General features: G+C 43.2%; 1 protein-coding gene across 1 annotated transcript in view; it reads right to left on the bottom strand.

Moving 5' to 3' along the window:
- The window catches only part of CALB2 (calbindin 2), a 29,346-nt gene extending 24,802 nt beyond the window's left edge, over positions 1–4,544 (bottom strand). Inside the window, exon 1 of the mRNA XM_072636618.1 lies at positions 4,342–4,544. Coding sequence (XP_072492719.1) covers positions 4,342–4,432 — 91 coding nt within the window. The 5' untranslated portion in view covers positions 4,433–4,544. The remainder of the gene's footprint in view (positions 1–4,341) is intronic.
- Positions 4,545–17,195: the final 12,651 nt, after the last annotated feature.

The raw sequence follows: 17,195 nt of genomic DNA, 5'->3' as shown, positions 1-17,195 counted from the left end.
AGTTTGGTCTTGGTTTGGTCTCTGGCTGTGCAGCTTGCTTGCAAAGTGACAAGTGCAAGGTACCTCCTCTGCCTGAGCTCCAGATTTCCATTCTTGAAAATGAGAATCGGAATATCTGGTGCTTGTCAGCTCCAAAGTGGAGACATGAGAGTTGATGAAATTAATATCTGTGAATATGTTATAGCTCCTTGGACAAAGGTACTAAAATGACACCCACATCTCCTTCTAGCAGCAGACTTCCCCACCCCCCCCTTTCTACCAAGAAGACTGTCTCACTCCCAAGGTTTTAGAAGAGAAGCCAGGCATCAGATAAACTTATATCTCAGTTTCCAGCTTTTGCCTAGGATCTATCTCACCATTTGTTTACTGGGTGTGAGTAGCCTGAGAGAATGGGGAGTCAGTCCCTCTCACAGGTGGCAGGGAGTCATTAATTGGACTCTAGTGAGCCCCAGGTGCCCCTAGGAGAGCCAGGGGAGGCTTTCTTGGAATGTCTCTGAGGGCTTGATTGGCAGAGGGAGCGGGGAAGGGAGCAAGAGCTAAAAACAAAATAAAGAAAATCAAAGCTATGGAGAGAGACCAGGGGGAGGGGTTGGGAGAAGGCAAGTGGGATGGACAGAGGAATAAGGCAGCAAGTTAGTGGGTAGAGAGAGGAGAGTCAACAGAAATTGTACAGCATAGGAGTCCAAGTACCTGGCACAGACTCCATTAATTTCCGGCCAGTTGTACCCATTGGGTTGTACTCTCAAATTCATTTTTCATTTCTGAAAAGATGTCCTAGGATTTTAATCTGTTTCAACTTATTAAATCCACACCCACTGAATCACAGGATAAAGTGGGGATGCCAGAGGTCATCCAGAAAATTAAAAAAGGAATTTCTCTGTAGCATTCCTGACAAATGTTCATTCAGCCTCAGCTCAGACTGACTTCAGTGATCCGTAACCATTTCCTCTCCCTCTTTTGGACAGCTCCAATTGTGAGGATTTTTTTTTCTTACATGGAGCCTAAACCTGCCCCTGAAACTTTTTTGTCTGTCCCCGGGGACCTCAACAAAGCAAACCTAAGCCCTCTTTCCCTCTGGACATCACAATATCTCTAGTAGCTGCGTCTTAAGGTTGTCGTGAAACTCAAATGAGATCATGTGTTGTGAGCATCAAATTAGTACCTTGTGACTGTTCGCCTAAAGGCAGGGTTGGTGTATAAAGCATTTTTACAAACCTCGAGGCACTATGCAAATACCAGAGCTCATTTTTCTTCTGTTTCACATGACAATCCTCTATGTTTCTGTAGAAAGTTATCATGTTGTCCTCCCTCCTCCCCTTTCTCTACAAATATTCTTTAGTTTCTCCAGTTGGTCCTTACAAGCATGGTTTCCAAGCTTTCACCATCTTTGTCATCCTTGGTATGAACCCTATGTAGTCAATTTCTTTCCTAAACTATAGTTCCTGGACTTTAACACAAGACCCCAGATGTGGTCTGACCAGGGCAGAGTTTAGTTCTACTGTCACCACTTTTGCTCTGGACATACGGTCTCTTTTAATTTTTGTTTTTTTTGGTTGCTACATCGCATTGTTGACTCCTTGGAATTACAGTCAACTAAAACCCACTTATCTCTTTTAATAAAACTGTTGTCTAACTAGCCATTCCTCCATTATCCTGTAATTCTGAAAATGAATTTTCTAAGTGAAGGAATTTAGATTTTTTAAAATCTCTATTTATATTTCATCTCAGTAGATTCATCCCATCATTCTAGCCCATCAAGATTTTCTTTTGTATCTTCACTCTGACATCCAAATTCTCCTAGCTCTGTGCCCTCTGAAGATTTGCTTCCCACCAAATCACTAATGAAAATGTTCAACAGCATAAGGAACTCTAGGCTACTTCATTAGGGATCCTTTCTAATTTGGCGTCAGCCCATTGATGACAACCCTTCCAAAACTAGTTAACTGTACTACCATTTTGTCCATATTTCTCTACTGTGTTCATGAAGACAGCCAGAGATTGTGTTAAATTATTCACTCAAATGCTTCCTTCAGAGACCTCCTGAGGGACTGAAACTTCTGAACTGGTTGCAGAGAGACACTGGATGAGGTATTACTTCTGTTTGCCCTTTTGGGATAATGTCCCTGAATGATGAGGTGGCTCAGTGAATGAAGTGTAGAGCTTGGAATCAGGAAGACCTGAGTTCAAATCCAGCTCCAGACATTTACCAGCTTTGTAACTCTGGGCAAGTTACTTCATATGTCTCAGCCTCAGTTTCCTTGTCTGTAAAACAGGGATAATAATAGCTCCTCTGAGGGTTGTTTTGAAGATCAGATAGGCTAATATATGTAAGGTGATTTTCAAACCTTAAAACAGTATAGAAATGCTAATGATTATTTATTAGACTAGGGCTTTTGGGGTAAAGGGGTATGGCCTTTGAGGAATCCTGAGGCTAGCCTTAGGTCAGCCATTCTCAAGATCCCTCTCTGAGATGATTCATCCCCAAGGAAGAAAAACAACTACTCTAGGGCTGAGCCTCTGGGATCCTATATAAGAGAAAACTAGGCTCATCTTATTTATTACTCCTGGAAAGTTACTCCTCTGAACCAAACCAGAAGTGCTAAGTGGCACAAAGAGAAGTAACCTCAAGACAGGATATCTGGGTTCTAGTCTTGATTAAACCCCTAATTTATTCTGTATCTTGGGAAGTTTTTCCACCCAGTCTCCCAATTTCCTCATCTGTAAAACAAGGATAATCAACCCAGTCTTGTATAGACATGGCAGGGAGTGTGTGTGGGTATTAAGGATGTGACAGTGCTTTAAAAAGTATGATCTAAACAATGTCATTGGATAATTAAATAACAAGGCTTTTATATGTTCCCCATAAAATCCAAGGATTTCACAAAGAGTTGGCATAACCTTGGCTAACTTGGTAATTTGCTTTCAATCCCACACAAGTCTTTGGAGCAGAGAACTGGACAAAGCATCCTTAAGGAATGTGTGTATAACTTGGAGGACAATTATTCTTCATTTCTTAAGCCCCTTAACCTAAAAGACTTTATAGACACATACTTTTTGGAAAGATTAATTTCCCTTTTGTTTCCCTGACATACCCAATTTGACCAACTGGGAAACTAAGGCATTATAAGACAAACAACTCATAGTTATTTTGAGGCCAAACAAAAGATGGTGCCTAGATCCCTTGGAATTCAGTCCTCTTTGCTTTTTCTAGCTTCTTCCTTTCATTGTGTTCCTTCACCAAAGGTTGGGGAAAATCAGAGCTGGTTCCAGCAATTTGAGTTCCTTTACATTACTCTCTGTCTTCCAATTACCCATGTCTTGGTAAGGGACCCACTGCTTAAATGGGACTCCTTTCCTACTAAAAGGATTTTTGGATGCTCCCTTTGGCTGGGACCTCTGAGCAGAGAGCTAGTTTGACTCTTTTGGACAGATGGGGGAGATTTCCTTGGTCATGCAAAAAGCTATAGGAAGAAGCTTTCATGCATGACTAAACCTCAGCTCTGCAGAATCCTAAAGCTCTGGAGGTGGAAGGAACTTCCGGAGGTCGTATTCTCAAGCTCTAAGCCTTTGTAGAGGAATGTTTCTAGACCACCCAGCCCTTATCCTGATGGATTTTCAAGGGGAGAGGCTTGACAGCTTCACCCTGGCTGATGTGCCCTGTTCAGCACTTGGGGTGCCACACCCTTCTCTGCTTCAGCTTGGCAAGAGTGCTCATTCGAAGGACCCCCCATTCTAAATGGACTTTGGATTGAGGTCACAGCAACTGGCACTCAGGGGAAAAAGTGAGGGCAGGTTGTAAATTTCCAGAAGAATCCCTCCCTTCACTCTGCCACAGTCATTGGGCTACCAATATCAGCAGGCAGGGCTGGTGCTCGATAATAAACTACAGGAAGAATCTGGAGAAAAAAAGGTGTGAGGATTTTTTGGGTGTGGTTTTCGTTTTGGAAGTGGTGGAGAGAGAAGTCCTCAGTCTCGGGGCAGTGACCTTAGGGACAGACTGGCTAGAGCCAGTTAATTATTGTTCTACCTGGGAGTGGTGGTTGGGAAGTCGGTCCACCCTCTCCATCTCTCTAGGAATGCTCCAACTTCCCGCAGTGGAGAGGAGAAAGCCAGAGAGAGACTTCCCTGAACTGCCTTGGGAGGAAAAAGTTGCTTGGCGGTTGTCAACGAGAATAGACGGACTTTCTCCCCAAGCCAGACCAGGTGTGGGGTCCCGGGAGATCAGGGACGGGAATTGACACGCACCTGTCCTGAGCCAGAATCTCCCCGAGCCCCTCTCCTCTCCCGCCCTCACCACCATCCCCTTCTGGATAAGACAAATAAAGTTCGGTTCTTACTGACCGTCAGCATCAAAGTGCTTCCAAATGTCCAAGAACTGCGACGCCGACAGCTCGGCCAGGTGCAGGTAAGGAGGCTGCTGCTGTCCAGCCATGACGGATGGGCAGATCGGGCCAAGGCTCAGCTCTGCGCTTCCCCTGCGGCTCGCGGACTCTCGATCTCCAGTTCTGCGTCCAGCCCCGGCGCCTCTCTGCCTTTATATACAGAGCCTCGGGAGAGGGCGCGCGTGGAGCGGCCTCCACCAGAGGGCGCACGGAAGCAGTGAACCAGCCTCCGGGTACCCGAGGAGGTAGGTACAGGTGGGGGCACATCTGGACCAAAGGGATGCTCTGGATGGGATCGGGCCGGGTTGATGCGCAGGAAGGTGGGTGATGATGAGGCAGTGTGCTGAACCTTGTGCCGTGGACTTTCTGATTTCTTACCCTGCCCTTGTCTTCTCCCTGAGGGGGAACCGTCCTGGTGAGCAGTCCCTGGCTCATGGTCCAGGTCTGAGGCCAGGGGGACCAGCAAAACCGATGGTGGGATCCAGAGGAGAGTGGGGTGGCCTGTCTCCATCCTGCCTTTTCTCATCCTGTAGAAGGAGCAACTGGGCTCTCTGGGGTCAGGATTCACAGAACCTCTGAGTTACATCTGGCTCAATTCTGCTCTCTGGGGATTTGCCAACAGATTACCTCACCTTGACCCAGGGTACTTCTAAACTGCCTCCTGGATGGGGATGCTGGGCTTGCCCTTGTCCTCTGAGTCCAGCCGAGCCCAGGACCCTGCCATCAGGAAGGCACAACCTGGTGGATGTCTGCCTCGTTCACTGCAGCTTCTTGGCAGCTTTGTGCCCCCTTCCTGCTCCCACCTGCTCCATCACTAGGAGCAGCAGAGATGTGAATTAATGCTCATTAACATGTGTTGATGAGTGTTAGCAAAACAGTCTTCAGAAAAGAGGAGAGAAGAGAGAAAGGAGAAGAAGGTGGATCAGAAAGGGCAGTAGAGGAGAGGGTGGAGAAGAAGAGATCTCAGAAGGGAGAGATTATCTGTTAAGTGGAGCAAAGAGACCTGAAGCAGGGGGGGGGGGGGGGCCATCCCAGTGGGTATGGAGACCAGAGCCTTCTTCCCAATATTTTTTATGGTTGAGAAGCACATGAAGAGTAAGTTTGAAGAAGAGAAACCACGCTCTGGACCTCAGTTTTCCCATCTCTAAAAGATGGGGAATTAGATCCAATGACCTGGCAGGCCCTTTCTTGATCATGCTTTATGAGAAACAGTACTAGTTTGCATTCAGCTTACAAAGTGCTTCCTTTCCTCAAACAATTTTGGGACATAGCTAATAAAAGACTGATAATCTCCATTTTAGGGATGGAGAAACAATATCAGAGAAGTGGCCAATGTCACACAGTACTAAGACTTCTAACTCTTAGTACAGAGTTTTCTTCAGAGTAATTCCTTCTGTAAATGACAAAAGGGCATCATGGCCTGAGGGAGGGCTGCTGCTGCTGCTGCTGCTGCTTGAGGTAGTCCAAAAGAGAGAATGAATACAGCCCTCTAGGTCCTCAAGTGTGGCCTTTTGCCTGAAAAGGACTACCTTATTGATGGAAATTAGGAGGTGGTTTATATCTATATGCATTTTTAGGACTTTTTTTTTTTAAAGAAAATGCCAGATGACATGAGTCACTTCTCTCTTTCCCACCTGATGCCTCTCTGACTCTGCCTACCCAAATGATTTATTATATCTACCCTGGTTATATAGGAGCCATGGTGGACACCTTTATTTGTTATGCCTAAAGAATGGAAATAGGAAAAGGAAAATGGAAGGAGGTCCCCCTTTAGGAAACTGGAGACTGTTCGTGATACTCACAGCCACACTCAGCCAGCTCTGACCACAGATGCCAATTTTCCCCATGCATTCATCCTAAGGGAAATGGAATCAACACTGTGGCTTTGGCTGGAGTGAGCTCTAAGAAATAACCTGGCCAGTGCCATCCTGGAAAGACAGTGGATCATGGAGGTTGCAACCCCATTGAAGGGCAGTCTCCTGCAGGGAAAGTAGGATGGACAGACAGGATTTCTGGGTTATCACCTGGTGAGTTCCCCCTCTCACCAAGGGCCAAGACCAATGACTTCTCATTTCCTTTACTAGGACATGGAGAGAGTGCTACCTTTTTCCTACAGCATGTAGGGTGGTGCCAACCAAATGGATAATGCCTAGAGAGATGCTGAATATTGTTACAGTAAGATTAAGATGACATTTAAACCTCTTGCAAGCATTTTTAAAGGTCTTGGAACGTGACCTCAGCTGTTCTGTCCCTTTTCTGTAGGATCTCCCTAGGTCCCCAAATGGGGAAGTTTAAGTCTTTGAAGTTCTCTCTGCCCCTGTACTTATTTCTATCCTCAAAGGATAGGTACTGGAGGGCAATGATGCTCTCCTTCATACCCCCTCTCCAGCACACATGCCAAGCTCAGACTGACTGGGGAAGGTCAAGGAGAGGAAGCCCAGATTACTAGTGTGTGCCTATAGGCCATTTGTCCAATTTCTGGACCTCATCAGGGAGCGATGGGATCTAAGGCAGTGATGTCAAACTCAAATATAAATAGGGGCCACTAAACCATACTTAAAGATTTCTGCCGGTCACATCTTGAATTAGAAAACGTATTATCTATATCCTATTATATTTTTATTTCTTTTGTTAAATATTTCCCAATTGTATTTTAACCTGGTTCTAGCCCCAGTTCTTCGTGCTTGATGCTTCTTGGTAAAAGTGTTTTTACTCCCCTTTTACAGATGAGGAAGTTGAGACCCAGAATAAATAAATGAGCTCATCAAGGTCACCCTACCAATAAGTATCAGAGTCAAGGAAGCACTTTTTCATTTCCCCAGCTACTTACCAGAGGTGATACTCAGGTTTCTGTAGAACAACTGACAAGGAATTTTCATCTCAATTAGATAATGTCCCCAAGGCCAGGCCCTCCCTGTGTGAAACCAGTGTCCCCAGGGGCTGGAACTCAATACTTGGGTAATTGAGGCTCATTCAGTCCATGACCCTGATCAAGGAGCTTCTTCCCTTCTGGACACTTCTCTTCCCTCTTTTAATTCTCTGGTACGACTCTTCCTTGGTACAGGGACATGTTGTTATGATGGACAGTCAAGGCAAAGGGGGAGAGAAAAAACTCTAGGCTGTGTATTCAGCTGACTGGGGCTTGAACATCTGGTGGTACTTTGGGTTTCATCAAATAAAAATATCAGAATCCAGACCCCCAACTCTTGCTCTGCCTCTGAATATTCTTTCCATCCTCATCCCCTTCGTTTTTGGACACTTTTTCTTTGGTTCTCTTTCTGGTCTTTTTTTGACAGGTTAGAAAGGTCAGGCCTAGCTGCTGAGGGCACTAGTGGAGCCAGCTTTGCCTCCCAGACTTTCAGATGAAACGGATACAGGAACACAGTGGTTTCCATAGAAACAGGTGTGTGTGTATGTGTGTGTGTGTGTGTGTGCGTATCTGTGTGTGTGATGGGGGGAGAGACTGGATAGTACCCAGAAGAAGGAGGAGGATCCATTAGGTGAACTGGCCTGAGGGGAAGAGGGTGAATCCCCAAAGCTCAGCTGGCATGTAAACCTGTGAGCATCTCTTCTTCCTGCACGAAGGGGGTTCTGGATCACCCTGATGAGGGCAGAAGGTTTGCTGTCAGAGGACTTAGAAGAGTAATGACGCTGCCCTGGTAGTTGAAATATTAAGAAGCAGGGTTTGGTTTTTCTTTTTTTGGTACCTCTCCTGCCCTTTGCTGGTACATTCTACTAATGTGATGATCAGGAGCCAAGTTCCAACTCTCCCTTGAATGCAGTCTCTTGGGCCTAGAATAGCTATGAGTGAATGCCCCAGGGAAGTTTTAGGTTATCCAAGGACTGTGGATGTGTGAAGAAGGTGTGTGACCAGGCAAGTTTACTGGGAACATGGAGGAAAGCCCAAATTCCCAATCAATGAAGTTCAAGTGTGAATTGAAAACCACTAGACACAGGGCTCTGTCAGGATGACTTCTGGGCTAGAACTAGATGAACCAGATTCCTGTCCTGTTGCCACCATGTTGTACTTGTTTTATGACCTTGGATGAGTACCATTATCGTACTCTTCTCGGTCCAGTCTGTAAAATGGATCTATTTGTTCCAGTCCTCTCTACAGTGCAGTGTAATATAATGCAACCTGGCACAATCATTAAGTGTCTGTAGTCAGTAAAGCATTGTACCTCAAGACTGTTGGAAAGATGATCTAAAATGAGAACAGCAAAAGCTTTTTGGAAGGAAGAAGTATGTAGAATTATGAAATAAGGAGAGAGGAAAACATTCCTTTCCTGTGGCAGGAGAGCAGTCCAAACTTAGCAGGCACCTGATGATAAACTGCTGGGCTTGGCCGGTGCCTGAAAGGCCTGGCAATGTGTCCTACCTGGGCACTGTTAGGAAACAGACCTATCCCATTTCCTGGCTAAATAGGACCTTCCGGTGATAAGGGAAACTGGGATTAACACCAATACAAAAAAAAAAAATGGACTCCACCCCCCCAAAAAAGGCAGATGGCTCTCTGGGAATGTCCAGTCTCCAGGACTCCTCAGGATGCAGGGAAGGCTTTGATAGGCCTGAGTGGCTCCAAATGAATGGACAGTTACTCTCTCTAGCTCCTGTGGCCCACCGCCATTCAGGAGAGCAAGGAAACTTGCCAGTCTCTGAAAAAAGCCATCCTGATACCCGAGATCCATAAATTCAGGTGAAACCATCTCATTAGCCCTGGAAAGGAAGCGGCTTATACAGAGGTCTGAACCACATTGGTACCACAAGTAATCGGTAAAACGGAGCCCCAAGAGAGAAGCCATGGCCAGGTCCAGCTTCCCCCTGGAGGTTACCAAGGCATCTACTGAACCATCTGGGCACCTCTGGGCTCTCAATAGAGGAGGTTGAATATTTTTTCTCCTACTGTACCTGGAGAGTTGCATTGGTTTGCTAATTTGTATTTGTGAATAGAATGTTCTGCATGTAAAGTGCAGAGGAAAAGAATAAGAATTCATTCATTTTCAAGTTCTGAACTTAATAAGGAGCAACTGACTTCAGACACAGTCTGGGAAGGGGACTGGAGGGCCCAGGGTGTAGATAAGTGAGATCAGAAGAATCAGGCCAGCAAGCATTTGCTATGTATGTGCCAAGCCCTTTTCTGGGCACTGTAGAGCAGAGATTTTTAATCTGGGGTCTGTCAACTTAGTTTAAAAAAATTTTTTGTGTTTCAACATAATTGTTTTGCTCTGTCACCCTATGTAGTTTATTTTATGCATTTAAAAATATTATTCTGTGAAGGGGTCCATGGGCTTGTGTTCTCAAAGGAATCCATGATGCAAAATAAGTTAAGAACCCTTGCTCTAGGGTTAGATAAAAGACAGAAAGTCATATTAATAATGTAGATAGCATGTATATAGAAATTTAAGGTTTGTAAAGCACTTTACATATGTTATCTCATTTGAGCCTCACAGAAACCATGTGAAACAACTCTTAAAATCCTCACTTTATAGATGAAGAAACTAAGGCAGACAGAAGTGAAGTGACTGGTCTAGGATCCTGCAGCTTCTAAGTGTCTGAGTTGGGATTCAAGCTCTGGTGTTCCCGACTCTAAGTCTAATACTCGACAACTGTATTACCTACTAGTCAAATCAAGTTAAATCAATGAGCATTTATGAATTGCCTGCTATGTGTCAGGCATTGTGCTAAATGCCAGTGACACAAAGAATTAAAAAAAAATAATTCTGCCCTTCAAGGAGCTAATAGGGGAGGCCATGCAAACAATTGTATACAAATAATATATACAGAATAAATTGGAGATACTCTCAGAGGAAGGTACTAACTAGCATTAGGGAGGCACTAGGAAAAGTTTCTTACAGAAGATGGGAGATCAGCTGAGACCTGAAAGAAGTCAGGGAAGCCAGGAGGCAGAGATAAATAAGGAGGGAGAGCATTCTAGGCATGGGGGAGAACCAGTGAAAATGCCCAGAGCTGAGATGCAGGGTCTCAGTCCAGGAAAAGCAAAGAAGCAAGTATTTTTGGATTTAACTGCTTAGATGAAATCTCTACCACTCTGGAGCTTATAATATTGTCAGCGACCCATCTCAAATAGTCTATAAACCCAAACCAACTTCTTAGCAAGAATATATCAACATAGGCAGTGTGATGTCGGTTCAAATTCAGGCCCTGATACTTAACTGAGATATTATTGCCTTTCCCATCTACAAAATTGGGATAATAATCCTTGTACTACTTACGATACAGTCTTGTTTTGAAGAAAGCACCTTAATATTCCCACAAAAATGTAAACACTTGAGGTTCTCTCCACAGCTACTGGACATTTATCTGATTCTATTTGACACTAGGGATCGGGCACTGGAAATTCCATGCGATTATGTAATCAACCCCAAAACAAAGAGTGCTTTGGCTGCCAAGCTCCCTAGAGTTCTCAGAGAGCTGGCTCCCTTTCTTCTCCTGTCCTGTCCCTTTGGTGGGTGACAGGGCCCTTTTTGTTGGCCTGGAAATATAGTCTAATCATTTTATTGAATAAGACATGGGAAGAAAAAGGAGGAGGAAGAGGGAGAAAATAATAATAACAGGCAGCCTAATGTATCTTTCTTTTTGTAGTATTCAAAAAAGTGCTTTGGGATCCTCAAACAGAGATGTCATGCTGGATGATGAGTTGATTTTTTTTTTTAACCCACTTCTATGATCTCGTTGGCACAGGGAACTTCAAGTAAAGAAACGTCTGCTACAAGTGCAGATCAGTACATGCTCAGCAGCTTTTAGTCTGGAAGCAGTAATTCTAAACTTTGTTTGAGTGCCATGGACCCCTTTGGCCATTCAGTCTGCTGGAACCTCCTCAGAAGTTTTGTAAACTTTTTTAATTTGGGGGATGGGAAAGGAGCTATTAGTGGGGTGCAGTGGGGTGCTTTTTGTTCTTCCTTTGATTCAGTTATTTCAGAATCTTTATGACCCCGTTTGGGGTTTTCTCAGCAGAGATACTGGAATGGTTTGCCATTTCTCCAGCTCATTTTACAGATGGGGAAATTGAGGCAAACAAGGTTAAGTGACTTGTTCAGGGCACATTTGAACTCAGGAAGATGGGTCTTTCTGATTCTAGGCTCTGGTGCTCTATTCACCCCACTGCTTACCTGCCCCCCTCAACAAAACAAGAAATATTGTGGAGGGTTCGGAGGGGGCTGTATGTTTGACACACAAAAAAGCTGGGTGCTTTAAAGAGGGGAGTATATAGCAAAAGTATGGACCCAAGGATGATAAAAACTAATTGTCTATTTGAGTCTGGTCCTGAAAGATGTGAATTTGGTTACACTGTTTAACATTTTGTGAAAGAAGTATCACCAGCACATTGATAGAGATTACCTGAAAGCTATCCACAAGCCAAGTATTGGGGTAGGAGGTAGAGAAGGAAAGAAATGAGGAGTGAGTATCAGAAACTGGGCACCACAGACAGCTTTACAGGATCATGGGGATGCTTCTACTGTAACCCAGGAGCAGTGCTAATAATCCTTCCAAGGCTGCTAAATGGAGCTGTTGGCCAGTACTTCTAGAGTCTTCTGTGAACATCAAGTACTCCAAAGATTTAAAACATAACAATAGATATTTCAGTGAGGATAATGCTAATCATGGAGCCGTTAGAGGATAGAGTGCCAGGGCTGGAGTCAGGAAGATTTTTCTTCCTGAGTTCAAATCTGACTTCAGATACTTACTAACTATATGACCTTGGGCAAGTCACTTAACTCTGTTTGCCTCAGTTTCCTCATTTGTTAATGAGCTGGAGAAGGAAATGGCAAATCAATCCATTACCTTTGCCAAGAAAATCCCAAACGAGGATCACGAAGAGTCAGACAAGACTGAAAAATGTCTGAACCACAGCAAAGTGCTAATTATTCTTAGTGGATTGTTGTGTCCTGGACCAGGTGCTGTAGGTAGCATCTTGTGTGAAAGCAACATAGCCCCAACTCTCCCTTTCCTACCCCTCTCCACCCTGAGAATTTTCCCTTTCCAGAGAGCCACTCCCTATAAACAAAGAATTTTTTCAAAGGAGGAAAGGAGAAATGTTTAGCAAAACTAAACAACATAGCAAAAAAAAAAAAAAGTCTAGCATGTGTAGTATTCCAGACCTGTAGTCCCCCTACTTCTGCAAAATGGGGAGTGGGGAGATACCTTCCCCCAATCCTTCTTTGGGGCCAAACTCACTTGTTATAGCTTCATAGCATTCAATTTCAATAGTTTGGTTGTTCCCTCCATTTACATTGTTGCAATCACTGTGTCTATTTTTTTCTTCTGTCCTGCTTCATGTTGCATCAGTTCATATAAGTCTTTCCACACTTTTCTGTTTTTATCACATTCATTATTTCTTAAAACAGTAATATTCTATTATATTCATACATAGAATTTGTTTAGTCATTCTACAATTGATGGTCAAGTACTTCATTTCCAATATTTTTACTACCAAAAAAAGGGCTGCTATAAATATTTGGGTGTATATGGGAACTTTTTTTTTTAATCATTGAATTGGGGTACATATCCGGAATGAGTTGAAGAGTATGGACATTTTGGTCATTTTCTTTGCATAATTTCAGATTGCCTTCCAGAATGGTTAGACCAATTCACAGACCCATAACAATGCATTACTGTTGGGCAAATAATTTCATCTCTTTTGATCTCAGTTTCTTTTCTTTTTTTAATCTCTTTTTTCTTAAATCTTAATTTTTAAATGAGAGCATGTATTAGGTAATCTTTGAGATCACTCCTTTCTAGCCCTATAATCTTATAAATAGGTCTTTGGTGGCCAAATGCCTCTTACCTCTCTCATATCTCTTCCCTCCCCTCCCCCGTACCTGGCTGTAGCTAACTCTCAACTGATTCCCATTGAAACACTGGTATTACCTCTTATATTATGCTTTAAGGTTTTACTGTGTTTTTATTTCTATTTAATTCTATTTTTATTTATATTTTATCCTTCCCACTAGAATGGGAGCCCCTTGAGGACATACATAGTACTGTCCTGAGCTATGTGGCAGAGTAGATAGAGCACTGGGCTTAGAATTAGGAATAGCTGACTCCAAATCTAGTTCAAATTCTGTATCAGACACTTACTATGTGACTCTAGGCAAGTCATTTAACCTCTGTCTGCCTCAATTCTTTTTTGGGGGGGGAGGGTTCAAATCCTGCCTCTGACATTTATTTATTTTTCCCTTAATAGTATTAATTTTTTCCAATTACATGTAAAGATAGTACCTCAATTTTTAACTGTAAAATGGAGTTCAGAATAATACTTACCCACTAGGGGTGTTGTGAGGATCAAATGAGCTATTGTAAAGTGCTTAGCACAGAATCTGACACATAGTAGGCACTTAATAAAGACTTATTTCCTCCCTCTCCCTTATCCCCCACACCTTATACATAGTGTATGCTTGATATTAATTAGGTCCTAGTAATTCAGTGAGTGTAATCAAGTTCCATCTCTACTGCAGATTTACTGTGTATACTTAGGTGTCTCCCTTCCTTGATCTGTAAAATGGGCTCATCCGTTTTCCTCTCCCTAGCATTTAAGAGTTTTGATGTCCTTGGGGAATGTGGTTCTAGAAACATAGTGAGATGTTATTTGTTTGACACCTATTTGAAGGTTTCCCAAGAGGAGGACGTGTTAGGTAACCTCAAAAGGCCAATCCCACTGCCCATAGCAGATTCCCGTTGTCCAGCAGGCCCTGGAGGGCTCTTCAGCTCCTGCTTTTTCCCGAGCTAGAGCTGTTGTCAATGACCTGAGCAGTGGTGCAAAAAGCATTGCAATGAGTTGGATAATCCAATTATGGGCAACTGGCTGCGCCAGCCCACCGGCAGGACTGCAGTGAGCCAGGCACATGGGGAGAGGTGGGGGTGGGCAGAAGGAGCTGCTGCTGGCCCCTGGCACGGTCAGCCCTGGCTTCAGTTTTTAAAGGAAACGGTCTCTTTTTTAAGGAGCCAGTTGGTAAGTGAGGCCTCTGCATAGAATGTGGATGCCAGCATGGCCACCAGGCAAGCCGGGTCCAGGGATGGTGCCAGGGTTTTAATGGTCCTGGTCTGAAAGACTAATACCTTATGTTGGCAGTGCATTATGTTCACCTCCAAGGTCTTGCTGGCTCCTCACAATAACGCTGTGAAAAGGGTAGAACAGAGATTCTTGTGGCACACAGAACGATGGGGAAATTGGGAAAGGAAGAGGCTGGAGCTGCTGCTTCAGGGGAGATGATGACACTCCCAATGACAGGAGCACAGCAGCACCTGCCTCTCGCATCCAGGGATGCTCTCCTCCTGGCTGTTCCAGAAGCAGGATCCTCCATCTCTGGGCCCTGGGCATTCTTGCTGATGCTCCCTGAACCTGGAATTCTCCACCTCCTCTGCTTGGATGGCTGACCTCCCAACCACAATCATCCGTACAACCTCTCAATCCCCGCAGCTTTCTTTCCTTTCTTAATTATTTCCTCTTTATTCTGCATACAGCTTACTTTCTATCTTTTGTTTGCATGTTGTCTCCTCCATCACATTACATTGCGAGCTCCTTGCTGGCAGGGACTGTCTTTGGCCTCTTTTTGTATCCCCAGTGCTTAGCATGGTGCCTGGCACATAGTGGGCGATTAATAAACATCTATTGAGTTGAATTCATTGTGTAGTGATGTAGTAAAATGCAGGCAGATGGGCTGTGGGTAGAGTGCTGGAGCTGGACTCAGGAAGACCTGAGTGTGGTCCTGGGCAAGTCACTTGACTTCAGTTTTCCTCACTCGTAAAATGGAGAGAATAATATTACCTACCTCCTAGGATCAAGTTAGATATCTGTAAAGTGCTTTGTAAACCTCAAAGTGCTATATAAATGCTATATCATTATTATTGTATATTATCTTACAAAAAGTATTTGTTAAACATTTTATATATATGCATTATATATAAAATATATACACATACACATATGTATGTGTGTATATATTATACACACATGTATGTACATATGCATATATATTCATATGTGTATATGTATAATTTAACAATACCGTGAGGTAGGAACTATGGGCATTCTTTTCCCTATTTTACAGACAACAGTTTTACAGTTCAGAATGACTTAATTGCATTCCCAAGCTTAGACACTTAGTGTCAGAGAGAGGATTTGAATTCAGATCTTCCTGATACCCAGTTTGGCAGCTAAGTGGTACAGTGGATAGAGTATCAGGTCTACAGAAAGAAAGACTCATCTTCATAAGTTCAAATCTGACCTCAGACACTTACTGGCAGTGTGATCCTGGGCAAGTCACTTAATCCTGTTTGCCTCAGTTTCCTCATCTGTAAAATAAGCTGGAGAAGAAAATGGCAAAACACTCTAATATCTCTGCCAAGAAAACCCCAAATGGGGTTCAACTCCCAAGGAGTTGAACATGCTTGAAACAATTGAGCAACAATGCATTATTCTCTCTACCATACACCAGGTGGTTTCTGTAAAGAACACACTGCAAGTTCATGATAATGAAAGCCAAGTTAAGAGCCCAAGTTTGCTACTCCTGCCCCAGTTTAGAACTCAGGTTTTGCACACTTCCTGCTGTGCTATCTGGTTTCTGGGCTTCTAGTGGAGTGTTTATTTCTTTCTCTTCCAAATTTATTTATTTATTTTTTTGTTTTCAATGATAAATTATTCTAGACATTTCCCCCCAAATGATCTGATTGTCACAGACAATCCCCAGGAGGAAGGAAGAGCCTTGAAATGAGAGCCAGAAGACCTGAATTCTAGTCCTGGTTCTATTATTTATTAGTTGTGTGACTTTGGGCAGATCCTTAGTTCTCTCTGGGCCTCGGTTTCCTGATCTGAAAAATGGAATTAGCCTCAATGACCTCTACAATTCCTTTTAGCACTAAGATTTTATGCTCTCGCAATCTATATTCTAATATTCCTTCCAAGTTTAATTCTGAAGTTCCAGCCAGCTTTGATACTCTGTGTTCTTAGATCCTTCTAGCTTGGGCAGTCAGTTTTCTACATTTGATCTGGCATTTTCCAGTCAGCCACTAAAGTAATTTTCCTAAAATGCAGGTTTGATTGTGTTACACCCCCCGCCCCCACTCAATGAATTCCAATGGTTCCACTGTTGATTCCAGGATCAAATACAAAATTCTCTGTTTGGCATCCAAAGCCTTTCATAACGTAGGTCCCTCCTAACTTTCCAGTCTTCTTACATCTTACTTCCCAACATGTCCTCTTCAGTTCAGCGTCATTGACCTCCTGGATGTTCCATGAATAAGACACTCCAATGCTTGGCTCCAGGCATTCTCTCTGTCTCTCCTCCATGCTTGGAATGCTCCCTCTCCCCTGCTCTGACCATGGACCTCCCTTGCTGTCTTTAAGTCCTGACTGAGATTTTATAGGAAACCTTCTCCAACCCCTCTTCATTCTCTTTTTAATTATTTAATTTCCCTCTTTAATTATTTCCTATTTATCTGGTACATAATTTGTTGTGTATCTATTTCTTTGCATATTTTCTCTTCCATTAGATTGTTAATCTCTTGAAGACAGGGACTATCTTTTGCCTCTTTTTGTATCTACCATGTTTGGCATAGTGCCTGGCACATAGTAGGTATTTAATAAATGTTTACTGAATGAAAAGAATGAATATACTTAAATAAGATCTCTTCTCAGTGAATCAATGATTCTCTGAATCAGACTGGGAAGAATTCCACAAACCAGTGAGGCAAATCCTAATCATGTCAAGTCAATGGATAGGGAAAAAAAAGAAACAAGAATTTCTTTTTTAAAAAATTTATTTATTTTCTTAGTTTTCAGCATTCACTTTTATA

Source organism: Notamacropus eugenii, chromosome 1 (genome assembly GCF_028372415.1).
Source record: "Notamacropus eugenii isolate mMacEug1 chromosome 1, mMacEug1.pri_v2, whole genome shotgun sequence".
NCBI classification, from domain to species: Eukaryota; Metazoa; Chordata; class Mammalia; order Diprotodontia; family Macropodidae; genus Notamacropus; species Notamacropus eugenii.
This window is presented reverse-complemented; position numbering and strand designations above follow the sequence as displayed.